Genomic DNA, 27,362 nt, shown 5'->3' with positions numbered 1-27,362 from the left:
CTTTCTTTCTTTCTTTTTTTTTTTTGAGGAAGATTAGCCCTGAGCTAACATCTGCTGCCAGTTCTTCTCTTTTTGCTGAGGAAGACTGACCCTGGCCTAACATCCGTGCCCGTCTTCCACTTCTTTATATGTGGGACGCCTACCACAGCCTGGCTTGTCAAGCAGTGCCATGTCCGCACCGAGGATCTGAACCAGCGAACGCCAGGCCACCGAAGCAGAACGTGTGCACTTAACCATTGTGCCACCGGGCCGGCCCCTCACAAATTTCTTAAAACTCCACAGTCTTGAGTTTTTTTGACTAGAGAATGAGGCCTAGTTACTGTTTTTTGTTTTGTTTTATGGGAGCTAGTAATTGTCATCACTTTTGGAAAAGAAAGTTTGTCACCCTCAGCCCCAGTTGCTGTTCTCTGGGCTGGGGGAAGTGTGTCTCTTTGCAAGAGGAAACGATCAGACCAGGGCTTTTGTTTGCCTTTGTGCTCTTGGCACCCTCTGATCGTGAATGAGGTCAGGGTTTCCCAGGATAGATTGTAAAACTTAGATATTCTTAATAGGGCAAAGGCCTGGGAATGTCACGTTCAGAATCTTGTCATTTCTCTCCAAGTTTCAAGCCTGTATTTTTTTTCACCACCGGATTTCACACTGATTTAATTCATTCTTATTACACAGAAGTTCTGTGGGGCAGGCACGTTAGCAAGAAGCCTCAGGGTGGGACCCTCCCTCTGGATAGTATGTGGCAGAGCTCGTCCATCCAGAAACTGAAAGGCGGAGTACCTGTCCCTGGCTGTCACCATACGTCCCGTCCTGAAGTGACCTCATGTAACCCTTTGCCGAGCTGCGTGCCATGGTTTGGCCGTTACTGCTTTTGGCCATTTAGATGTAGGACTGACCACTGGGTACTTTTAAAGCGAACAGGAGGGAAAGCTATTTTGCATTTGAGTGAGTGTTTTATTGTGCTGTTCCCCTTCAGATGAACTCTGCACAGTCTGTTTCATGAGGCGTGTGGTCTGCCTTGGCGTGTAATCCCCCAGAGCCGAACTCCTTTTATCGTTATTGCTTAAGTCATATATTTTTACACAAAACATCTTATTACCTTAGTTTTATTTTAAAATCAAAGCAGAGTTTGCCAAAAATTCTATGAATCACACTGAAAGAATGTTAATGAATAGTACCTCTGAATTTCCAGATTTGGGCATTTCTGATCTTAAAGAATATGACTGTAAGCAAAAATATTATGCAAGCTGAGTAAAATTTCGATAAATAAGGACCAGATGGAACTATAGGGACTTATAAAAGTATAATGCCAATATTATCCCGTTTCCTTAATAAATCTGTATTTCAGTATGAAAAATTATATTCGTATTGATGAGCATCAACTTTTTGTTAAATCAGACTTGGCAAGGGAACTCCATTTTAAGTAAATATAAAACCGTTTATTTTTTGAGCTTGAGAAAAGAAAGCTTTTCAGAGTCTTAAAATGTGAAACGTTTTTATATATTCACAACAATTCTTATATTAACTGTTTTATTGCTGTGATTTTCATTCCACATTTTAGTTACCTGTAAATAGTGTACGAGAGTCTGCAGTCCTGAGTTTGTGTGGGATAGCTTACATAGTCCATTGCTTTAACGCACACACACACACGCACACACACACAACAGACTCGTGTTATTTCTTCCTGCATGACTGATCATTTAATCTTACTTTTACTTTTATGTCAAAAGAGCCTCGGGGCCTGCCTGGTAGAATAGTAGTTAAGTTCACACACTCCCCTTCAGCAGCCCGGGGTTTGCAGGTTCGGATCCTGGGCACAGACCTACACACCATTCATCAAGCCATGCTGTGGTAGGTGTCCCACATACAAAATAGGGGAAGATTGGCAACGGATGTTAGGTCAGGGCCAGTCTTCCTCACACACACAAACAGAGAGCCTCTACATCTGTTGTGGTTTAATGCCCATTTATGTGTCTGTAGTTTATTACCTGAGAGTATTCCAGTGTTCCAGAATAATAGGGACTGAACCTGTTTGCAGGGTTGGTAGGTGCGATCTTCGTACCCCGCCCAGCACGCTAGAAGAGACGGGTGCATCGAGATTCGGCGGTGTGGACTCTGTTCCTGTTGTGGCTGAGTTTTATGGGGCTTAATGGAAGTCTTGACTGTGTTCTGAGATTCTTAGAGTCTGTGTAGTGAACCGTAGTTCATTGGTGAGCAGAGTAGAGCATCCAGATGTTAAAAACTGTGAATCCACGTCTGAGGGGGGAGCGCCTCTGACTCTTGCTGGCACCCCTGTACTGTACAGCTGTGGCCCCTTCAGGTTTCCGAACAGAAGCGATTGTATATTCAGCCTATGGAGTTGGCAACCAAAACTATATCAATTTGACAAATATTGTATTTCTTCTAAAGTAATGGTCTTTTGTTGTATCCATGGTGGGAAAGCAGCACATTAAAGGTTCGCTTGACCATGAGACTCATCCAAATTACAAAACTGTAAAACCAACGAGAAAAACATCATCTTAGAATAAGGGAAATATGGTGTTTATCGACTGCCTTATGCCTCACGTCCTGCATGTTCTTATGAGATATTGAATTAAGGAGCATCTTGACCTTTTGCTTCTCGTGAATCAATGAGGCTGTGCCAAGTATCTTGTGCATCAGAGAAGAGAAAGTTCCTGGTCTGAAGGTGGGGAAGATTAGCCACTTTGCAACTTGTCTCAAATCATCTTTGCATTTAATCTTTGTAATTACTTCAAAAATATAGATCCACAAAGCACACTGAGTATATACATAGCAACACGTGCCACAGCATGAGGAAAATGCTCTAAGTTTTCCATCCTTGGGTTGATCGACCCACTGCTCCGCTGTAGCAAGGACAGCAGAGAGCTGCCTTTGTCGGCATGAGTCCTGCCGTCTGTAGTGTGGATGGCATCTGTCTGTGCTTCAGCTTTGTCACCTTTCACGTTGGGCTGCCCATTTCTGCTGTAGTGAAACAGCAACAGGGAAAAGTAGCTGTGGGAAGTACAGTCAGTTCTGTATTCGCAGTGGCTCTGTTCTGTGACATCACAGCAGACCTGAATTAGTGGATACGCAGCCATCACGTCCAGGGGAAACACAGAGGAGATTCCTCCGAGCCTCTGGTCACAACGTTTGCGACAGCAGATAAATATGCGATCTTGTTTCATGCGTGTTTCTGTTCAGAGATACTCCATTTAGTATCTGTTCTGACTCATTCACGTGACCACATGGCTGGCAGCACCTCGCAAGCAGAGGCAGCTCATCCAACACGCGTTCTGTCTGTAAGGCACATCACAGCCTTCTCTGCTTAGGAAGATCACTTCAGCCCTGTGCCCGGGGCCATTTTAAACAGTAAAATCACCTATAAAAAGCACAAAAATGCAAAACACGTGGTGTTAAATAGACCACGAAAAGGACGCTTGTTTACAGTATGAGAGCTGAAACAAAAGGCAAGAACGTCGCCTTGTTCTACCTCAGCTGAGAACAAGTAAATCAGCAACTCAAGTTTTTACCACTCTGCACATATCTGCAGATGACAGGAAAGCACCAAGAGCACTGATTTTGGGGAGCAGAGAAATTCACAAATGTGGAAACGGTGGACAGTGATGATTGACCGTGCTTGACTGAAACAAGAATCAAACTCTCTGGGACAGGACTCTTGTAGTCTGGCTTAGATCCTGTGGACATTCAGATGGTCCCTTAGACTCAGCTCTGAGCAGTCCTTGACTTGAGAAAGAATAATCTGAAATACCCTTGTAGCATAATCTTTCTTGGAAAGAAGCAATCGGTTATCTTCTGGGACGACTAGGATAACAGACAAATTAGAAATTAAAAAATGGACTAAGACTGGTGTCATTCATCCTCAGAATCATGGCTTTTGACGACTCTGACAGATGTGTATTCCTTCCTTTGTCTCCCAGATATGCCCTTGAACCTTGGATATGTGTGTATTAGGAGCCCTCGTTAGCGGTTACTCAACATCTGTTTGGCTGACACATCGCTTGACATTACATACATAATTTCATTTCATCTTCAAACCATAAAAGGTAGGATTTATTAGCTCCATTTTACAGAGGCAGAAACACTGGCTCAGGGAGGTTACATAACTTAATGCAAATGTCACAAAGCTACAGTAAGTGGTAGAGCTAAAATCTGAACACAGGTTTATGTGGCCATAGCCAGCGCTCTTCCCACCCTACAGCGCTGCCTCCCATTATTGACAGGCTGGAAGACTCCTCTGGCCGACTTTGATAGAGTCTCTAGTAGATTAAAATTAACCATAAATTTTGTTCAGCTCTTTCCAGGTTGCTTGAATTGGAGCTGGCCCATTGGCTTGCTCTGACCCATAGTAATGAAAATGGCTTTGTGGGCCCTCCAAGCTTTGGCCTGGAGAGGCCTTGTACTTCAGCTCTTGCCCTTCTGAAACACCACCACATGGCAAACAAGCCCGGCTGGCTCCTGGAGGATGACACGCCATGTGGAGAGAGCATGTGGAGGGAGAGGGCCCCGCCATCCCAGCTGAGGCCCCAGACGTGAGAGTAAGGCCGGCCAGGACACAGCCGGCCCAGCCCCCTGACTGCACTCACGTCTGGTCAACTTAGAGCAGAAGAGCTGCCCAGCTGAGCCCCGCCCACACTGCCAATTCACAGAATTACGAGCAAACAAATGGTTGGTTTTTGTCTTAAGCCATGAAGTTTTGCAGCAAAAGATAATTAATGCGGAGTCTGCCCCAGCCCCTGTGTCTTTCTGATCTCTCTCTGCCTATGGGAGCTGGGGTTCTTCTGGTCTGCCGTTTAGAAGGGTCTCATTCCTGGGCAGGGCCCAAGCATCTGTGTGACACAGTGGCTCTCTCCGCTTCACTTTGCACAATATATGTGTTCATAGGAGCCTGAAATGGTAAAGCTGGGATGGCTTTACAAGCCCTGTCGTTCTGCTCCATGCTCTCCTGATGCTGCCCAGTATAGTGAACACAGCGGTCCACGCAGAGCCTCGTGCGAAGCTGGATCCCTGCAGAGCAGTCTAGAGATGGGACCCCTCTCACTCCCGGCCCGAGCCCTCTTCCACGCCCACTGCCCTTGATTTGCCAATCACATTCTAGTTGAAATACAATAGAGAAGCTTGGTTTTTAAAGAATTTGTCACAAAGTATTTGGGACAGGGAAGAATCATGTCCTCAGACCCTCCTCCCTTTGTTTATATAAACACAGATTGAGCCTTTCAGCTTTCTCCAAGTGAGATGGACTTCAGCAGTTTGAACCCAGCGCCTCCTTTTTAAACTCCACAAGTGCAGTAGACACTGCGAGTCAGGAACGTAATTCGTCTGCGTGTGTTTTCCAGTGCGGGGCTGTGTGGTTTGGGTTTGCACGGCCTTGGACTGAGGGTCTCTCCACCCACTCTGTATCATCGCCCCTCGTGAGAAGGTCGTCTACTGTGTATAAGGCGTTTCTGTAGGATTTCTGAACAGTGACGGCCACAGGCGGGAACGCTATTAAATGATGTTTCAAAATAGCGCTGCTGCTCTAAGGCCATGGATCTGAGCGTGGTTTCTTCCAGAGGAAGGAAATGATGCCATTTTATATACAATACTTTTATTATTTCTTTTGGTCCTCGTGGGTTTTCTTGTTAGGAGGGATTTTTCCCATAAAGCAGGGAAATAAGACATAAGGCTCTTTTTGAGTCACTGGTTAGCATGTTTTCCACCAAAATGTGAAATTTAATGTGTAACTTTTCTGTAGTTCAAATGTCCCTTGGGACTTTTTTGTGGAGAGTGGGGTGGGGACTTTTATGAGTATGGCAAAGATGGTGTATAATTCCAGAGAGATCCAAACTAAGTAAAATGTGCCTACAAGCAGTAAAAATCGAGCCATATATGCATAGTCCTTTATAATAATGTCTACCTTATAATTCTCTATCAAAGCTTTGTCCTAAAGTGCTTTCTGGAAGAATCTGCTGAATATCTGGAAGTGCAGCGTATTCCGTCTTATTCTGTGCAAAAAGTGCATCCGCACGGGTGCTCGCTCGTGTCCTCGTCCACGGGAGACTCAGTTAATTTTTCTAACACGTGGCTCTGTAGTGTTATGGACCTATTGTGACAACGGTAGAATTGCCTCTTGCCGAGTGATTGGTGTGTTTATGAGTTATGTTACCTACTTGTTGGCAGCTGGAACAGTCAAGAAAATGGTGATTGATGGCCTGAAATATCTGCTGCCTTTACCTGGGTCTGAGGATACGTGACTGACTGCGTGTCGCGAAATTCTTTCCCAGCAATTCAGAACTTAAGTCCCCCAGAGGAGTCTGTGACTTTTGTGGGGTTCAGGGATAATTAAGTCCCTCATACTTGGCTCCTTGGAACCACTCTCTGAACTAAAGTAAATCCTCTGGAAATTCAGGTGGATTGAGCGTCCGTGTGTGGTGGGCGTTTGGGTTGAATATCACTGATTACCATCAGAAGCTTGGTTGGGTTAGGATGAGATTATGACATGCTAACCCCATCAGCCTCCTCTTTCTGGGTCATTTTGATGCTTTTTTCTCTCTCCAACCAAATTTTTGATACTGGTTTAGCAGACATTTATTGAGTGCCTGCTCTTGGCTCAGCACCAGGATGCAAAGAGGAGTTGGAAGCAGCCCCCGTCCAAAAGGGTTCCACCAAGGGGGAGGCTGCACAGGACCTAGACCCAGAACAAGCCCTTGTGATGCTGTGATGAGCTCAGTGGTACCCAGAGATGGAGCAGAGACTCAGAGAGGGTTTCGTAGAAGAGGTGGCACTGGGCTTTCCAGCAGACTTTCATGAAACACAGGAGGCAGCAGATAAGAGAGGGCATGACCTGCAAGCATTTGGTGCCCTTCATACTTTCCAGTATAGATACAGAGACTGTCTCTGTGAAAATACACAGGAAACTTAGTGCTGCGTTTCTAGCTCGGGAGCTGGGAGGCTGAGCGACAGGTGCTGGCGGGAACCTCAGTGTAGGCTCCTCTGCGTCTAGTAGCGCATGCACGTACTTTCTATGTTTAACATAAATAAACCCTTGTTCTTCTAGGAATGGAGACCTTAAGACAGTGCTCCCTTAGACAGTAGGAGGAGTTTACCAGTCAGCTGCTTCTTCCTGGGTGTCCTTTTTTTTTTTAACATTATGCCTAGTTGTGGAATAAGGGCATTGTCCTCAGTGAAACGTGTTTCAGACATAGGCTGGTGAGGGAGAAGCTTTCCAGCAGGGGACTTTTCCTGCATCTCTGAAATCCTGCCTGACCCTTCTCGTTAGGGAAAACCCACTGTCTGAGAGATTGTCCACCTCGCTATCAAGTTCTTCCCCGGCTCGAGAGCTGGCAAGTCGAATGCGTAACTTAGAGTGTCCGGAGGGAAACTGTCGGTCTTGTCTCGGCGGTCAGTAAACAGCACATCTGACTTAAATTTCTGTTGTTGCAGTGAAATCACACAACTGCCATTAGGAAATCAGTTTTGATTGTATGTCAATCTTTTTTTTTTTTTAAAGGGTGGCCCTGAGCTAGCATCTGTTGTCAATGTTCTCTTTTTTCCTTCTTCTTCTTCTCCCCAAAGCCCCCCAGTAAGTAGTTGTATATTCTAGTTGTGGGTCCTTCTGGTTGTGCCATGTGGGACGCTGCCTCCGTGTGGCCTGATGAGCGATGCCATGTCCACGCCTGGGATCTGAATTGGTGAAACCCTGGGCCACTGAAGCAGAGCATGTGAACTTAACCTCTCAGCCACGGGGCTGGCCCCTGATTATATGTCAGTCTTGATCATCTATAAACAATTCTCAATTCTATACCATTAATTAGGAGAAATCTGTTTTCTTGGACTGAACAACTTTTTATTTTAAATATCAGTGTATTGCTTGTATCTATTGTAATGTTTTATATTTGCTCCTGTAGAAAAACATCACTCAATGAATAACATGGGTGGACAGAAACAGGACTGAAAAGATGAAAGGAAGGAAGACAGAAAGAGACAAGAATAGCCGATAGAATTAAGAGAGAGACCGTGTTGGGTAGGGAGAGGGCCAACCCGTCCTGCTGTGTGGCGTGCAAGGGCCTGATCAGGTGCTGACACTAGTGAAGGGATCCACAGAGCCTCACCCCACCTCGCTCACCAGGGGCCTCAGTGTCCACTTCCACAAGGCATCTGCTTGTTTACCCTCTATAAAATGATCAGCTCATGTCCTCAAGGATTTTGCTGTGGAGTTGAGGAGACACTCTTTCAAGAGAATTAATGCCATATGGAAGATCCCATTAGCTTTTGTACAAGTACAAGATGAAATATTCACACTGACAAGGAGCTTGCTGAGCAACAGGAGCACAGGCTCTGGTGTTAAACTGTCCAAGGTGGAATTGCTTCTCTCCTGCTTAGAAGCCGCAAAGACCTGGTCAAGTCTGAACCCTTCGGAGCCACTGTTTCCCCAGCTGTAAACAAGACTAATAATGCTGAACTTGCTGGGTTGTTCTGTGAATTAAATGGCTCAGAGGGGCGTGTGTGGCATCCTTGGCACATAGATGTTGACTAGATGAGCAGTTCTTGCTTCCTTCTGTGTGCTGGCACTGTGCGTGAAGCGTCATGCGTGGCTAGTAGTGTTGAAGCCGTATGAGAATGAGGACGCTGAGGGCTGGAGAGGTTGCCGTCTTCCCAAGGCCCCGGCCAGAGGTAGCAGGGCCGGGATTTGGACGAGAAGTCCGCCACCAGAGGCCTAGCTCATGACCATTTGTTTCACAGCCTCTCCTCAGTGTCAGCCAGCAACCCACCCACAGGGAGATGATAAATAGCCTGCTTCTGGAGTCGACGAGCTTTGGAAGTCGTTGGTGTCAGTAGACAGAGTCTCGGAGGTATTCTGGGGTGCAGGAATGTTATTTAAATACGCAGAGAGGGGAGGGTGCTGGTGGGGAGGAAGCCCTCGGCTGTGCCGAGAGGCAGTTTTGCTTGGACACCTCCAGAGCGTTTTAACTTAGGAGGATCCACAAGGAGGGGATCAGAATCGTGTGTATCATCAACTCCAAATTTTTTATTTAAAATAATAGAAGTCATTCTTTCATTAATGACTCATTATTTCATTTAATCACAATTTTTTCAAAGCAAGAAAGAAGTGAATTTTTAATGTAGCCTTATCAAATAGATGCTTAACATATCCCAATGCAGTATGTTTTTTACAGTTCTGTCCTACCCTATGAACTACATAACTTTTGAAAAATAAATCAAATCCATTTTTATTTTGAATTTAGCAGTGCACATTTCTAATTTAACCATTAGTCCCCGCCTCTCACTCTGCCCCCCCCGGTTAATACAGCTGTCTAGAATGACAGCTGCACAGGATGCTTCCAGCACGTGGTAAGAAATTCGGCCTTTGACCATTCCGAGCGTCTCATGTTGTCTTTTGTTTCCACTGATAACTTTAAGAGAAATTATAGCAATAGTCAAGCAAAAGGAAAAAATAAATGGGGAGTTTTTCACACAGAAAGACTTATAGACTGAAAACAGATCATTGGCAGTGAGTTCAGCATTTGTTTGAGTCTATTAACAGTATATTTCTTTTATGTATGATCGTTCACTGAGCACCCAGAAAGTAGCCAAGAGTTTTGGGCTCAGGCAACTTTTATGGACTAAAAACTTCATGGGCTTTTTCTTCCTTTGGAGCATGAACGGAGAGAAATTTCCCATTTGACTTTTGTAATGTTCCAAGATCAACAGATTTTATGCTGAAAATTGAGCTCTGTAAAACCATGTGTGGTACAAGCTCAGTCTGATTCTCTCAATCCAGTGAAGATGGGGTGTTTGGCCCCCAAACTCTGCAAACTAACATTGTTACACAGAGAGTTATCAGGAGGTGGCATTAGTTTCTCCCTGCACTTCCTTCGTGAAAATGGCCCTTGGTGTCGTCTTGGCCATGTGGCTGGGATCGCCTCCAGCCACTGACCCTGCAAATTTCCTCAAAATCATTCCCCTGAAACAGTTCAGAGAAACAAACTCTTGGCAATGCGAATGCTCCCTGGGTCTGGAAATTCCATAAGTCAGAGTTAAAACAAAGAATGGTCTAACTCTATTGCTGGTATAGAATCTGAAACGTAAATTGTCTGGATCGAGGAACCTTTCCCGGCTCTTGGGGGCTGCCTCTCTAATTGCTATAATAAAGAATGTTTTCAGAACTGCGTGGTGCTAAAATGAGAGTATTTAGTATTGTAAAGACATGGGAATCCAGGTGGGTCATCTGGTACAGATTCTAATTTTCTTTTGTTGCTTTTCTATCCAGAAGTTGCGTGGGAACCTTTTTTTTTAAGGAATTATGTTTGGTTTGGATTTGTTTTTCCCTATCTTATTTGCTATATTTTCACAAGAAATATTTTCTTTCTTTCTTTATTTACTTAATGTCAATTTAATTCTAAGTCTGAGGCCCCAGACTTCTGGACTAAGTCAGAATTCAACCTCAGTCATCCTAGTGGCTCGTTAACTCTCGGGGTTCCAGTTTCTTCACGAGGCTCCTAGTCGTTGGCAGGCCCCGGTGGTCATTGTCACCAGTGCACCCTGGTCGTCATCAAGCCCCTACGTACATGGTCTCTTCAAGTCCAGAAGTCCCGCCGCCTCTGGGCCCCGGTTCTTGGGACCCAGGACTTCTTTCAAGGCGGGATCATGCCTAATCCACGCCCTGGACCATCGCCTGCAGGGTCTTGCAGCCTGAGTGGGTGCTGGGGGCCGGGGAATGGGCAGGGCAGGGCTCCAGTCCTCACATGACGGGACCGACAGATCTCTGTTTCCAGTCTCCACTCAGAAGCTCTGTTCCTCCCCCAGCAGCCTGCAGGACGCCTACGGCAGGCCACTCAACTGGTTTCATAAAACGGAAAGAACCAAGGACTTTTGGTTGCTTCCGTTTTCAGCTCCACAAAAATCCCGGCAAGGAATTTCAAAGCTTGACTACTTGCCCAACCTGAGGAGAAAAGGGGGAAAATTGTGTGAACAAACTCAGTTGAATATTTTTAAAATAGTATCACCAAAACGTGTAAAATTTGGGTTTATAGGTGTAGATTGTCTGGAGGGAACCTAAGGTGTCTTGGGGGTGTCTCGGGGGGAGTCACTGAGGGCCCAGGTGGGAGGCGGTCTCCTGTGTCTACTGTGCCCAGTGGTATTGCCCCAGGCCTTCACATTGGTCATGTTATTTTTATGATTAAAAACATAAGGTTATTAATTTGAAGAAATATAAATTATTTTTAAATTCATTAACCATGAAACATTTTCCTCACCCAAAGCTTACCTACCTTAGATGTTGTCCTGGTTTTATGGCTCAGAATGCTGAGTTCAGGAGTTAATTTGCCCAAGAGAACACAGTGGCAGAGTCAGGATTCAAACACACAGCTGCCTTCCACTGAGGACCACGAACACTCTTTCTCCTGCTCCACACTTTGTCCCCCGGGGCCAGTTCATTACACGAAGTTCTTTTCTTTCATTACCAAGTAATGAGGCCTGACAAACCCCCTTCTTCAGGCCACACATCCATGCCAAATCCTTGAATACCAATAAATACCTGAAACCATGTTTCAGAATATACCGTAAAATGTAAATAAGAATGACGCACAGTTCCCTCAAGTTCACACGCAGCAGCGATGTACAGGGTTGACAGGAAAACACATGGGGGAAGTGACTTGAAATATGAGGTAAAGCCAGTCCCAGAGGAGTGAAATAATAAACTTAGGAAAAATTAATTGTACCTCTGAATATATCATAACTGGATTCTGTTTATCTTTAGGTCAAATGAAATATGACATTATTAGCAAATATCAAATTATGGGTTGATGGGCTGACCCGGTGGCACAGCAGTTAAGTGCGCATGTTCCACTCCAGTGGCCCAGGGTTCGCCGGTTCAGATCCCGGGTGCAGACATGGCACTGCTTGGCAAGCCATGCTGTGGCAGGCATCCCACATATAAAAAAGTAGAGGAAGATGGGCACGGATGTTAGCTCAGGGCCAGTCCTCCTCAGCAGAAAGAGGAGGATTGGCAGCAGATGTTAGCTCAGGGCTAATCTTCCTCAAAAAAAAAAAAAAATTATGGGTTGCTGCCTGTGATTTGGTTGTTTGCTTTAGGAAGCATTTGAGGTTGTTGAAAATTAATAAGAATTTGTTTTTTTAGGATGCTATAGTGATACACGAAGTCTATGAAGAAGGAGCAGCAGCCAGAGATGGCAGACTTTGGGCTGGTGACCAGATATTGGAGGTATGTATGTGTGGATTTTATGTTATACCAGTAGATATGGTTCCTTCACTGATCTTGATCTGCGAAGTCAATTTATCTCTTCTCTGTCTTATCAACTACAGCCTCACTTATTTCTCTCCCACTTAACAAAACATGCACCTTATTTTTTTTAATGTATATTGAATCTCTGTCATTAGAATCATGACAGATTATCAATCTAAATCTGTCTGTGAAAACTTTTTTTAATTAAAAAGAAAAGTACAACTTACAGTTCTGTAATCTTAACATCAAATGAGACTGTCTAGTATTGTGGTTTGATCGTCTTGCCTCTCCATCATGCCTTACTCAGGTTCCTCCTAAAGCACAGACCTGTGGACCCTGGTGGTTTAAAGACTTCATCGCAGCTCTCAGTATTATCTTGTTATTCCTAATGAGTCGTCATGTCAGACGCAGGCTCATGCCTCGGCCCCTTGTTTTCTAGTTGATGGAAACGTGAATCTTCTCCATTTAGGTGGTATATGGTACTTGTTAAAAATTGAGATGCTTAACCTGCCTGTTTCAAATGGAGTCTCATATAGCAAAGGCGTTGCAGCCTTTTAAAAAGTGCCAAGGCCGGCGGTGTCGGAACTGGGGAAGGGTGGAGGGAGAGTCAGTGCCAGGCGCCCTGGGAGGTGGGACTGAAGAGCTGTCCCGATGGTGTGACGCCTCTGGTCCACATTGACTCCTCTCGTTGGAGGAACTTAATGAGCAGTTGGTGCTTCATGGGGGGCACGGGCACGTTCGCCTTGCAGCTTTAATGTAGCACGTTGTGAATGACATCAGAGCGTTTGACTTTTCCCTTCGGTGGTTCAAGTCTGCCTCCCAAGATGAAATCAGAGAGATAATTCAGGCCAGAAAATATAGGCAAGAAGGAGTTAAAGGAGAGGCCAGGCTCCCTGCAAATTAAATTGAGGGCGAGTTCTAGGGTTTCTCTGCAGGCCTGGCTCTGCTTCGTCGTTGGATTAGGACCTATGCCCAGTGCGGTCATTAAGGTACGAGCATGTGCGGCTGGAAAAGCAGGCGAGGCCTCTCTGGGAGCTGGCCGGACTGCTGTGGCAACAGCACCGTGTTTTAGCAGTCAGGAGTTTGGGGGTTTTTTTCCTCCCTAGATTTTCTAATTAACTGGCATTGTCTCAGTTGGCTTTGTAAGATGAGCAGACTGAACATTCTGAAGAGCACAGATGCGCACTTGCCTTGATGCTGACGTGATTGCTAACCCCACAGATTATTCCATAATGGCCACTTGAAACTAGTAGGTGTGTTATCGTGACTGTGGCAATGGGCACAGAGATATAAGTTCATATAAATTCACAGCATAATTATGTATAATTTCATATGCATAGTTAAATATGTATAGTTTATTTTATAGCAGTTACTCCTCGATAAAAAAATTTTCAAGTATATTTATTTATTTGTATTGGATGGACCCTGAGCTGTAGCTGTTCTCTTCCATAAAGCATATTCGTGTACAAGCGAACACTCAGGACAGGTTAGCATGAAGAAAGCAGATTTGTTGTAAGTGGAAGGAGAATTTCAAAGGTCAAGTAAACCATTTCCTGGCATCTAGCCAAATTCTATTACCCAATATGCCTGGATGGTCCACACTTCTCATTCAAGATGGCCGAGACAGGCTCTTCTCTTGCCCCAGACAGGATCTAGTCCACAGGGCAGATCGTGTGTTTAGCTGGGAAACAGAGCTCCCAGTGTGGTCGAGTAACGTGTTTCCTTTCTAAGCAGTGTGAGACCCCGTGTTTGCACCTGTGCCAATGTGGTCGCCGAGTATAGGTGCGTGATGACGCGTGATCAGCCGTGCCTACAGGTCGCCTCGAGAAGATGACAGGCCGGCTTTGGTGGTGCACTCAGGGACCGGGAACCACGGCAGCTCTGCATTGGTGCCTTCCAGACGGCAGACTTCCTGCTCGGGCGAGTCCCGCCGTTGTGCAAGCTGGCCTTCCGTGGTTTTAGTGCTATCCTCATGTTAAATTGGGACAAGCCAGGTCTTGCTTTCAAAGAGGGAATCAAATTTTTTAGCATGGCAAGATTCATGATTCTATGATTAGCATGGACTGTCCTCTTTCTGGTTCTCCTTTTAGGACCAGTCCCTCTTTTTATCCTACCCCTACTCCCATTCTCTCCTTCGATTTTTGTGCAAGTGGGAGCAGAAGAGCAGAGGGCTAATGCCTGGTTTTCCCTGTGGGATAAAACAGTGAGGAGCTGCTGCCCCAGGCTGGTTCCTCTTTCTTCGAAAGCGGTGGTCACTTGCTTCCGCTTCCTCACATGCCTGTCCCACCCAAGGGCATGATGCACCCCGCTGACAACAGGGCTTCTTAGACCCTTCTTCCCAAACAGGGAGCCCTGTCCTGCCACCCCTACTGCTCTGCACTCAGGTTCTAAATAATGCATATGGTGCCTCTGGACGGCTCTTAAGGCAATCAGTCACTCCGCGGTATTCTAGCCACACGGTGATATTTCCTTGTGATTGTCGGTGCACTTAGTGGTGTCTCTTGATAAGCAGGGGAGGAAATGAACTGTGAACGCAGAGTAGATCGTGAGATTCCAGCAGACATCTTGATGCTGGAATTCAGTTCAAGTGGTTTTTGTAATGTTAGAGTTTAAAATGACCATGCTCTTAGTTAAAAGTATAATTCTTAGTGCCTTTCACAAGATATTTTACAGGCTTAGAGAATTCCACCCCCGGAGGTAACTTTTTTCCACTAACAGAAGTGGTCTTGTGTGCCATCTATTGGAATACAGGAAAATAATCAGCTCAGACCACGTTTTCTAGAGACAGTTTCCCCTTTGTTCTGTGGGTTTACTTCAGCAACAGTGAGAATGCGTTCCTGGGCCTAAAGCAACAGTGAATCTGGTGCTGAGACAAAACAGCCCTGGTGCAGCCGCTCCTGTTCCCTGTAAAAGCTCGACTCTTCGCTCACCTCAAGCTTGCCTTGTGTCAAACCTTGTGCCAACGCACGTCAGGGTTTATGTCACTTAACCCTCATGACACTAAGCAGATACTATTATTATCCAATATTAATCAGTTATTATGTCCAATTCATAGATGACACAGTTGAAGCTTGACTTGAGGAATTTACCTAAGGTTTCACGTGGTCAGTAAGGTGGAATCAGCACTCACACTGCAGTCCATCTCTATCCCATGCATACCCACTGTTATCTAAGCAAGTACACAGATTCGCCAAGATATCCAGAAAAGAAAAAGCAGCTTGAAAATTAGGCTTGTAGACATTTTCTCGGCCCACGGAATCAGCTTGAAATGGTAGCTCAGAAGTCACCTTCTCCAAGAAGGGCTCATTCCTCTTTGCCCCCTTCTCTGTAACTGTTCCATATGCCACGAGTCCTGAGTCTTCGGAATGTTAGAAGTGGGAAAGCCCTAGATCAGCCCCTCACTGCACAGATGAGGGAGTGGAGGTCTGGAGATAGGCTTGACCTCCCAAGACATGTAGGGATGGACCAGAACACAGAGTGGAACCAACGTCTTGAGGGACCTCTTCCATTCTGCCATCTACAGGCCATGGCTGGGGCCCATCCTTCCCTTTGTTTGGCTCTTTTCCTGGCTGTGACCTGGAAGGACTGACCCATGACTCCCTTCCTTTGAGTCCCAAGCTACTGTGCCACTCAATTTCTCCCTGTGTTGGATTCACTAGCCAGCATCAGTACTTGACTTTCTCTGTGGCAAGGGCTCCTATAAGCCATTCTAAGAGTAAGATGAGACAGCATGGTATAGAGACTAAGGGTGGGAAGACAGTCTGGGTTCAGGTCAGGGCACCTCCACCTGCTAGCTGTGTATCCTTGATCACTTAAGCTCGCCATGCCTTAGTTTCCTTATCTGTAAAATGGTAATAGTACCTATTTCAGAGAGTTAATATAAGGATCAAAGGAGTAAATATTCATAAAAGGTTAATGCACAAGCATTTGTTGGGTAAAAAATAACTAAGTTGGATGTGATCTCCATTGAACAGACAAGGAAACAGGCTCTCCAAGGTTACACGACTTGCCCACATTCGCCTGATTTGCCCAAAGCTGAGGCATGGCTTACTCGGTGCTGTTCCTGGCACAGTTTGCCATCTAATGCATGGTCCTATCTGTGCTCACTCAGATCAGGATCAAATGAGTGGGCTTCAGCGAGTCTTTGACACTGTTGGAAGTACTGGTCCCTCATTTCCTTCTGGCCTGTTCTGAAGTAGTTATGATATTAGCAATTAGGAGTGAGGATGTCAGATTCAATAAGCAAACTGAGTCTAAAAACGCTGACCAAACACTGACGCTTATTTCCCTTTTGACCTCAGTTAAATGAGCCAGTTAGGCGGCTCGCTCTCGTGTTGATACCCTGGTAAAGTTTACGGCTACGTAAAATTGCATCGTTGTGTGTCCTAACCCACGCTCCATGCTTGTGGGTAATATAAGGGTTACCTTCTTTAGATTTGAAGCAACCATAACCGCTAGTGTCACTACCTGTGTGCTTTGGAAATGGGTGGAACTTTCTAGACGTTTTTCCCTGGTTGGAGCAAGGAGCTCCAGCAGGCAGAGGCCTCTGCTGTCAGCAGCCCGTCTCAGATGCCCGTTGTTCCAGGTTAACGGGATTGACCTGAGGAGTGCCAGCCATGAGGAAGCCATCACCGCCCTGAGGCAGACCCCGCAGAAGGTGCGGCTGGTGGTGTACAGAGACGAGGCGCACTACAGGGATGAGCAGAACTTGGAGATTTTCCCTGTGCATCTGCAGAAGAAGGCTGGCCGAGGACTAGGCCTGAGCATCGTTGGGAAACGGTAAGGAAATGCCCCGCAAGTCAGGACCGATGGCGTTTTCCTTCAGGGTTCTGGGGACTGAGGCTGCTAAAAAGCTTAGTGTGATCTGATGATATGACTTCTAAAACGAACATACTTATAAATATTTGAATGACATAGGTCATATTTCTGAGCAAGATCTTAGCCAAACAAGTGTCATATAAAGATAGAACTCTAAGCCAAATCAACCCAGACTGCCCAGACTTATTCCCATATAGAGTAAGAAGAGAGTCAGCAAGCTTCTTTCAACTTGAAGCTCAGACCTGGGGTTCCTAGGGGTTAAAGTGATCATACCTGAGAAACCGCTAACAACAAGAGGGATTATATGACGATGTTGGGTTAAGAAAATTGCTCCACCATGAGGTACCTTGTTAATTTCATACCGTGTTAACTAACACTAGCTGAGTAGACACGGTTGAGAGACAGACATAAATTCTTCATGACAGTAGTTTTCTATTAAGAAAACTATTGACCCCAAGATAATAGCTTGCACCAAAAGCTTAGGTAGGTCGTCGTGGCTAGGCTGCTGTTCGTCGTGGCTAGGCTGCTGTTTTGAAGCCCATGCTGCTTACACACGTGGTGGGAATCACGGTAACTGTTCGCAGTCGTATGAGAATATCAGAGAAGGAAGTACTGTCTTGGCACTGCAGCTCCAGCTTCCAGGGTTTGCTGGCTTTAGATGTCCAGTGTGAGCTGCTTCCAACAGGGCTGTGGGATTTTCAGGGGATATCCCAATGTGACCTTAAATGGTGTCAAACATCTTCTTTGGAAGAATCGAAGTTGGTTTTGTATATATTATGTCATGTGCCCTCAACAGCCTCTCATGACTAGCCTAATGCTTCTGTCTAGCAGTCCAAGCGGTTATTAAAATAAAAATATTAGCTGCCATTTTTGAGCACTGATTTTGTGCCAAGTACTGTGCTGTCGTGATCTCATTTTTTGCTTCAGCACCATAAAACCATCCATCTGAAAATACATTACAAAACAAAAAAACTGAGATTCATATTTCTAAACAAACTCAACACACATCTGGGTGCAGAGCACCTAACAGAAACCATGTTGAAGCTTGCCTGCTTGTTGTGACACATACACGTGCCTGGGGAGATTCCACTTAGAAATGGGTGGTACTTTATTATCTTGTCGTGGATCAATGAGATAATCTTCATACCACGCCAGTATTTCAGATTGAGTTTGTAAGGAACGTTTACCTTCTTTAGCGCAAAAGTTCCATTGTAAGGGATCAGAGGTATAAGCTCTCAAAATTCACAGCTCTCTGAAGAGCAGTTCCACGACTCGGAGTGAATCCTAACAATGTGCTTGTAAGTATGTTATTCGTTGCACATTGTTTGCAATAGTTAAAGAATGGAAATAACCTCTGTGTCTGTCAATATTTTACCAATAAGTGAAAATAAAGAACGTCTGTAAAATAGTATGCAGCCATAAAGAACAATGAGGACGCTCTCAGTGCTAGGAAGGACCAATTGCCAAGGAGTGTTGAGTGGAAAAAGCAGAGTTAAAGAAAAAAAAAGTATGTGTGCATACTCACACGTTTGTACTACACGCACATGCACTTGCTTATGTCCACATAGAATATCTCTTGGAGACACTGAGACACCCAAGAAACAGGTGACCTTGGCTGCCTCCGAGAGGGACTTGGGCCTGGGGAGAAGGGGTGAGAGGGAGACTTTTCAAGGTCCCCCCTTTTTAACCTCCTGAACTTTGAGACATACGTTTATTTATTCATCAAATGAATAAATATGATTAAAACCATAAAGTCATAAAAGCAGGAAGAAGGAGAGTGAGAAAGAGGCCAGAAATAGATCAGATGTAATAGCTGAGCCGATCTCTAAGGAAATACCTGTACATTTTAAGAGTACTTAGCTCTACTTTTTTTCAAAGTGAATTTCCATTTCATTTCACTAAAATTATCTTCTTGCAGAAATTATGCCTTTGGGCCAATGAAAATGAATATTACAATAGGCATCATAAATAGGCAAAAATTATTTAAAAGGCAAGCACTCTGAGCTCATCATTTGGGAAGTTAGTGGGTTATCTCTGGGTTAGATGGCATTATAGGACCCTTCTTCCAAGTTTTAGGATTTAACGAATCTATATATAATGTCAGTAATCTCAGATTTAAGAAAGAATTATCAGGTTGCGCCATTACCCTCTGCTTTATGATGTTCACAGAAGTGGAAATGGAGTGTTTATTTCTGACATCGTGAAAGGTGGAGCCGCAGACCTGGATGGAAGACTGATTCAGGGAGATCAGATCTTATCTGTGAATGGGGAGGACATGAGAAATGCCTCACAGGAGACAGTGGCCACTGTCCTCAAGGTGAGTCCCTAGGCGGCTGTGTGCCCAGCTGGCATAACTGAAGCCCAGCGGGAACAGTTCTAATCCAGCTTGATTATAAAATGGGTTGGATTTTGCATTGGCTCTAGTTTTTACTAAAGATCTAATCTCTGATTACTTTAACCAATCAGGAATAGCTTTAAAAGAAAGCTGTTATCTTCACTAATGGGATTGAAGGGAAGTCTGTTTGGGGATTTCTAAGCTTTTTTTTCATGCTTGTGAGAATTCCAGGGATCCACAATTGTCCTCTATAGGTTTTCCTACCACCCACCCTGCCTCCCACCGAAGTTGTAGAGATGCTGAGGTTCAGGATTCCCTTCCGAGTGTCACATTCCTGCCACGTGGACCCCACCTCCCTTAGAAGAAAGTAGTTAATAAAAATTCTTGTAAATTTCCACTCAACTATAACCCATTGAATCTTATTCTGTTTCGCAAATAGCTGTGGAAGCTTTTGCAAAGACAAATGGATTTTGTTTATTTTTAAAATCCTGATTTCCTAATATAGTCAATTATCAGTTATCACTCAAGAGAGGATTGTATTTGCAGATTATCTCTATGTTTGATTTTTCTGTCCTCCTTTTCACCACTTCTTCTTAATTATTTTACTGCTCATTAACACTTTCATCAGACAGGAAGGAAGAGAAAAGAGGTGAATTGAAATCTCATCCTTCTAACATGTTTAAAGAAGTCATGAAGTCATGAGATGAATACTGTTGAGTTGATGAATTTTTGTTATTTTGTGTGATGTTTTGATTACTGAATCTGCTCTTTGCCCGTTGCCTTCATCACCCGTTTACAGTTCTTGGCTGCCGAGATGAGTGGAGGCTCTGCCATAATAATTTAGAACGTAAATGCTGCCATTTTTCACCTCTGTTCTTTTCTTATCTTCCCAAGTGTGCGCAGGGGCTGGTGCAGCTGGAGATTGGAAGACTCCGCGCTGGCTCCTGGACCTCCTTGAGGAAGACGTTGCAGAACAGTCAGGTTGTTGATGGCTTCCCATCAGACTGACTCACTCAACTGTCCCCATTGGGAGAAAGTTCCCCATTTCCTAAATGATTACTTGGAAATAATGTGTAATATACAGCATATTCACAACACCAAGCTCAGTGTATTTTAATGTGTTTGAAATAAAAATGAAAGGTGGGATGGAAATTCATTAATCTCTAGATTTTTCTCTCCTTTATTGCCTGCAAATGTTTTCTTAGAACCACTTTTCCCCCCAGTATTAGTTCTATATTGCCTGTGCATACATGCACACAGCTGTGTTTATTCTTAAAAAAACAGAAAGAAGCAACATCTGGTGGCAATTTGACCCTCATTAGCACAACATTGTTCTATTCATTCAATTAAATATGGCTATAAAGTTAACTTGTGAATAGCCACTCACACATGCTGAGGGCAATTAATGGTGTATTGGTGTATTCCTAGGAGAGTGAAGTGTGAGGGCTTCTCCTGTGGGAGGGCGGCCTTAATGGGTGATATTCGTGGGTTAGCAAATATCTTATATTTATTTGCAAGGCTGATGTAAGTGCTACTTCTTTTTTTAACAAAGTAGATTTCACTGCGTTTTTTTTTTCATTGTAATGTCTGACAAAATTAAGATGGTAGACTATATTTTAGTCCCATGTGGTACATACTGAAATGGTAGAAATTTACATGTGACCCCGTAATCCCCTTTGTGGGTTGTAGATAGGCCTTTGTTTTGAGGTTAAAAGCATGACTTTTGGTGCCCTCTCTGGTCACCTCAGACGTAAAGCCGCTCTGAGGCCTTCGTTCAGAAGATGTTCTGATGTTGTGATTGACACACGAGTGTTTCTGGAATGCTGTGAGCTGCCTCTTTTGCCTCGTCGGGTTAGAAAATGGGTGAAGAAAAATACCATTGTTCAGATAGGATCACAGACAAGCTGGCTTGTCTTAGAGAATCTTCAAAGCAGTCAAACTCAGTAAACATCACATTAAGTTTGCAACTTTCTCCCGTTTCTGGCGTCTGTAAGGGGTAGCAGATACTGAGCCGCAGGGCTGCTGTGAGCGTCCAGGAGGGAACAAGGGTGCTTCTGACCAGAGCTGTGGGAACCTGAGATGCAGCATGGTTATCTCAGCTTCTTCCTTAACGGGAGGTTCACTTGTGGTGATTCCATTAAAGCGTCGTTGCACACGGGAGGTTAGAATGCAGTGAACAATGCGGAGAGGGAACGTTTATTCCTGGAGAGGCTACACGGAGGAGGTTCCATTGGATCTCACTCCAGAAGGAGTTTGATAGATTGAAAAGAGGAAGAAGGCATCCCAGACAGGGAGTAGCATATGCAGAGGCACAAAGGGGTGCAAGGAGCTCCAGTGTTTTCAGAAGAGTGAGGACTGACAGGGGCGGTGGTAGGCAGAACTGGATTTCCATCCTTAAGGAATGTACATGAGCATCATAGTGATTAATAAAGTTCACACTCAGGTTAAATGCAGAGCTAACAAATTTACAAGCTCTATCATTAAGTGTCCAAAAAACCGCCATTACCGTTTATCTGGTATGTAAATGTGAGCTGTCATATTTTGGCAACCTGGGCCAAAGCATCAAATACTTTTATCTAACCTTCTTTGCACAAAATTTTTATTTCAGAGGGTAGAAGTTTAATTCCATTTTAAGAAAAACGATAAATATACTTTATCCTTAAAATTATGGCTGAGATGATATGAGCATCTGCACTGATGTTGGCTAGTTGGAAGAAGGCGTCTAGCTGGCTGTGAAAACGACGTGTCCTCCATCATCGTGACTTGAAGACCAGCCCGTGGCCCAGACAGAGAAAAACAGGCTCCAGTCCCAGGCTTTTCCACTCCAGACCCGTGTCAAGCAGTCAGGACCCTGCAGGGCACAGATTTCTTTCTGGGCAATTCTAAGATAGGGAGATGGATGCCTTCTTTTGAGGGCCAAGGAGAATTATAATTTGTTGACTCGGCCTAGAGAAAGTGGGTTCATAAGAGAGGTCTTCTACCTTGGGGCCCCAGGCCTCTTCTTTTAAAATGTCTTTTCCCACCATCTGGGAAAGAGGTCTCCATCCTGCAGAGGGAAGTGTGTAATGGAGATAACTCCTGAGAAGTCTTTTCCTCAGACTACTGAGGCAGTGCTGCCCAGCGAAGTCCATATTTATAAAAGTCCTGGCAAACACATTGATCTGAGATTTTTTTTTTAAGCAAAAGCTGTAATATGCTATACTTCCTCAATTCTGAGTAGTTATCTGTTATGGCACCATTGACTTAAATCATATCCTTTCAGAAACCATATGAAAAAAACTCCTTTAAATTTATATATCCATCATAAAGGGTATTGATGTCTATAGCTTACTTTGAAATCAATTTTTTAAAAAAGACAAATTGATGAGTAGAGAAATATATATGTAATGAAGGAAATATAGCAAAATATCAATTGTAGAATCTAGGTGATGTGTGTATGGATGTCTTCTGTATAATTCAACTTTTCTGTATATTTGACAATCTTCATAAAGAACGTTAAAATATCTAACAACTTGCATCATAGAACTAAGGAAATGGATCAAATTATAATTTATCAGGCGATAATTGTGATTTAAGTTTAGCTTAAAATTTTGAGGCAATTAGGCGTCACCTTGATAATTTGGTAGAAGAAATTCTTTATTCGTTGTTGGTGAATTGTTTTCTGCATTGGAAAGGCGCTTCACCATGTATGCAATTTGCAGTGAGTAGCCACTAGCCATCCATGACTATACATTGTAGACCTCAAATATTTATTTAAATGAATGAAAGGACAGGAATGGAGGTATAGCAGATTGGGCTGACTTATTATTGACTCTAGGGAAATCTTTGAGAAAAAAAGTTTAACATATTCCTAAAACAACATATCGTTTTGATATTTGCTGCTTTCTCTTACAACTGAGGGTCCCATTTGGTCAAGTTTCCCTTGATCAATTTTTTATTATACTTGTTTTAGGCAAATAGATCATGTCATTTGGGTAATAAAGGAGTGAATGTTGACTGTAACCCCAGATGGCACATAGTAGCACTAACCTATCATGTAAAAACACCATGTAACAACCTAGAAAATGGTTTTGATTTCATGTGGAGTTAAAAAAGCTTGTTAGTGCATATTTTCCACCTTGATGATTGAAACCATACATAAAAGCACATACAGTAGAGAAAACGTGCTCTAGGCTTGTGTTAGGGCGGTGAGAGTGAGTTTGGGGGATTTTTTGTTTCTTTTTTAGTCTCTCCAGAATTTTCTCTTATATGGTGTGGTTACTTCCGTAATTAAAATACTAATAATAAGGGTGAATTTTAAGAGCGTGTCGGTGCTTCGCTGCAGCTGACCCCGGCTCTCGTTTCAGGGCAGTCAGCACAGCACACACAGCAGCTGTCACCCTCCCCTGCCTCCTGTCGTCAGCAGCCTGCAAAACCTGGTCGGCGCAAAAAGAGCTTCCGACCCTTCCCCCCAGAATCCAGGTATTACTGGGACACACCTCCAGCAAAACCATCCTGCTACCCAGTTATTTTTAATATTAATATTTTTAAAAAACAATCCCTTTCCCTTCAATAAAGATATTTTTACATCACTGAACCTGGCCACATAAGCCTCAGCTTCCTGAAAGGCCTGTTCTGGAGACGGAGTCACAGAGCTTCGTCTGTGAAATGTGCCCTTAACTTTACACAAATCGCGTGAAAAACAGAAGAGCAGAAATCTAAAGTGAAACCATTTACAAAGAGAAAATTTAAAAGTTACAGGTCAGAAGTGCATGTGCCACTGGGGGTGGGGTGGGGCAAGGGGTCTTTTCAAGTCTTTCCTCAAGTAGCAGGTTATCCTTGATTAAATCGGAAAAATATGCAGTGAATGGCTAATGCCCCCGCTCCGCGCCATCCAATCACACATCCCAGCCGCTACCGCTCTGGTCAAGCGGCTTTTGTCAGGCCAAAGGGTTATGGCCACATGTGTCTCAGACCGGGGTGGGGGGGGGGGGGCACAGCCCTGCTCGGTGGCTGCACCTGTGGCTGTGGAGAAGGGGCACAGTGCCTGCTGGCTCCAGTGTTCTCTCTCGAAGGCCTAGGAACTGATCCCATTCTCACGAGACAATATTATAGCCTAAATATGTTATCTCTTAATTTTAAAAAGTTACTTGTGTTGCTTCTTTATTTATAGGCATGGACGTGGGACCAAGGACCGTTGAGATAATCAGGGTAAGTCAGTTATTTTGTTATTTTACTGGTTTGTGTTGGATTTGCATAACATGTACATTTTCCCTTACTGCAATTTGTTGGATTGGTAGTGTGTTCTTTTAAGTTACCGAGGTGAGTGTGTGGTCTGTGGGACATACACAGACTTAGAAAAAGAGAGTAAGGCGTGGAGATGACCGCTGGATTTTTGGTGCATCCCATATACTGCATTTTGTGCATTGGTATCACATTAGACTCTCATACCTCATCTTTTTCACTTTAAAGCATGAACTTTTTCTTTTTTTTTAAGATTTTATTTTTCCTTTTTCTCTCCAAAGCCCCCCCGGTACATAGTTGTATCTTCTAGCTGTGGGTCCTTCTAGTTGTGGCATGTGGGATACTGCCCCAGCATGGCCCGATGAGTGGTGCCATGTCCGCGCCCAGGATCTGAACCAGTGAAACCCTGGGCGCCAAAGTGGAGTGCGTGAACTTAACCATCCGGCCACAGGGCCGGCCCCTAAAGTATGAACTTTTTGCTATGTCGATGAGTATTTTTTTGACAGCGTATAGCATAATTTTTGTTGGTTGCGTAGTATTCCGCCCTGTGAATATGCTGTGACATTCTTAACCAGCTTCCTCTTACTAAACAATTAGCATGTTTCTCAACTTTTGCTATTTTTTATAGTAAAATATCTTTATATTTTCTTTTTTGCCCATATTATGGGTGATTTCCTTAGGATTAATTCCTGGAAATGAAATTGTTGAGTCAAAAGCCACACTTGTTTAAAAAGCCTTTCATAGGAACTGCGAAATTGCCCTCCTGAGGAGGTTGTGTAAGACGCATTTCAGTTCATAAATTTGTCAAGCCCTGATTTTGAAACTCCTGTATGATATCCAGAATATTGGAAAGTAGACTTCTGTTTTGATCTCTTTGACATTAAATTTGAGATTCCAGAAGTATTGAAAAACAGTGTGAGCTTGTTGTAGCCGTAGTTCGCCTGCCGTGCAGTGATGTCCAGCGTAGCTCGGTTCTCTGGTGTCAGTCATGTTTGAAGGCGCTGTGTCCTTTATTAGCTCTGCGACCTTTGGCAACTTACTTAGCCTCAGCTTTCTCGTCTGTAGAATGGTGTGATAACACTGTTTGCCCCCCAAGGCACATGCTGCGTCAATTAAACGAGGTGATGTGTATAGCGCACTGGGCGCGTTGTGAATGCCCGGAAGTGGCATCGTTGTTCCTGGCCACAGCTCTGGCCAACGCTGCCTCGTTTCTTCCCAGTGTCTTTCCACCAGGGTGGCGACCCGGATGCCCCCGTGATGGGGAGGTCCAGTGCACCAATGTGCACGTAGTTAGGGGTGAGCGAGGGGAACATCAGGAGGGATTTGAACAAGGCCAAATTATTTCATAAGTTTCTGCTCATTCCAAGGCTTATAAAATAATATTTTATGTTTCCTTAGTCATTTCAGCCAATTGTTTTGAAAGGCGTTTATAAAAAGGCCTCTGCTACCCACCCTGTTCTTCTCCACGTGGTCCAGGCAGGAACTCCACAGTGAAACACATCTTGCCATTTTGCGCAGGGCTTCACTGTCGGTGCATTCAGAGAATATAGGCTGGACACAAATACTCTGGAAAACAGGACACAAGCTACCCGTGACTGGTGAGGTCAGCACTGCCATCCTTCTCTCTTATAGGCATGACCTGGCAACACTAGTAATCATGTTAATAATAATGAATAACTTGTCACACTTATGTGACACAAGTTTTTGTTTTTCGTTTTTTTGAGGAAGATTAGCCCTGAGCTAACATCTGCTGCCAATCCTTCTCTCTTTTTTTGCTGACGAAGACTGGCCCTAAGCTAACATCCACGCCCATCTTCCTCTACTTTATATGTGGGACGCCTGCCACAGCATGGCTTGATGAGCGGTGCCATGTCCACACCCGGGATCCAAACCAGCAAACCCCGGGCCACCGAAGCGGAACATGTACACTTAACCGCTGCGCCACCGGGCTTGCCCCATAGACACAAGTTTTTAAAGCTCTTTCACATAGGGTTTTTGTTGTCATTTTGGTCTTTTTCCTTTCCCAACTTCATTGAGGTTACATTGAAGCACACTCAACTGTGTGTGTTTTTAAGCGATCGACTCCAACTGCAGAAGCCTTGCAACCATGTAGGTCCCTTCACCGCGACCATCATGCGGTTCTGCCACAGCTGCCGTGCGCTTAATCCACATACACTGAGAACCCACCAGGCAGTGGTTGGTGTTTGCCTGCAACTGTCCTGCACCTTTGAAAGGACTTAGGAAGAAAATTGGTCGCATTTTCCTGGTTCTTTGCATGTGGAGTAATTTAGGATTTTATCCTGGACCTGGTGAGTGTTATGCCGTGTAGACTGAAGAATGTTGATATTTTATCAGGCAGCTGACCCAGTCAGGTTCAGACCCCACGGTCCACCTCAGCTGTTGTGGGCGGTGGTGCAAACCTCAGCTCAGTTCCCTGGTTTGGCTCTGCGCGCCCACGTGCCGCTTAGCACTGAGCCCACGAGTTCCGTGGTTCACTCCCGCGTTGGGGGAGCCCCTTCTCCGGCTCTCTGCTCTGGTTTCCTCTTTATCCTCAGCCACCGGGGCTCCCCCTCCTGGTTCCGGCGAGTTTTTGTGCGCGTCTGAGCAGCTGCCCCACGCAGGCTCGCCCTCGGGACAAACCTGGGACACGCACCCCTGCTCTTGCTTCTCCAAGTCTGGCCTTTTTCTTCACAGTTTGAGTTTCCTGACTTTCCCGGAGCCTTGGGTGGTGGTTTTTGCGTTTTGACGGGCGTC

At 44.6% G+C, this 27,362-nt stretch overlaps 1 protein-coding gene across 11 annotated transcripts in view; it reads left to right on the top strand.

Moving 5' to 3' along the window:
- Nucleotides 1–27,362, top strand: part of PATJ (PATJ crumbs cell polarity complex component) — a 302,489-nt gene that overhangs the window by 249,531 nt on the left and 25,596 nt on the right. For 8 of the 11 annotated variants that reach the window (XM_070267562.1, XM_070267564.1, XM_023642013.2 and 5 more), the window contains 6 exons: nt 12,128–12,211; nt 16,818–17,011; nt 19,220–19,367; nt 20,280–20,366; nt 23,732–23,846; nt 24,538–24,575. In XM_070267562.1, the coding sequence (XP_070123663.1) occupies nt 12,128–12,211; nt 16,818–17,011; nt 19,220–19,367; nt 20,280–20,366; nt 23,732–23,846; nt 24,538–24,575 (666 nt within the window). Of the gene's footprint in view, nt 1–12,127; nt 12,212–16,817; nt 17,012–19,219; nt 19,368–20,279; nt 20,367–23,731; nt 23,847–23,942; nt 24,126–24,537; nt 24,576–27,362 lie in introns of all 11 variants that reach the window. The other 3 variants (XR_011438912.1, XR_011438911.1, XR_011438913.1) reach the window with 1 other exon arrangement.

Source organism: Equus caballus, chromosome 5 (genome assembly GCF_041296265.1).
Source record: "Equus caballus isolate H_3958 breed thoroughbred chromosome 5, TB-T2T, whole genome shotgun sequence".
Lineage (NCBI taxonomy): Eukaryota > Metazoa > Chordata > Mammalia > Perissodactyla > Equidae > Equus > Equus caballus.
This window is presented reverse-complemented; position numbering and strand designations above follow the sequence as displayed.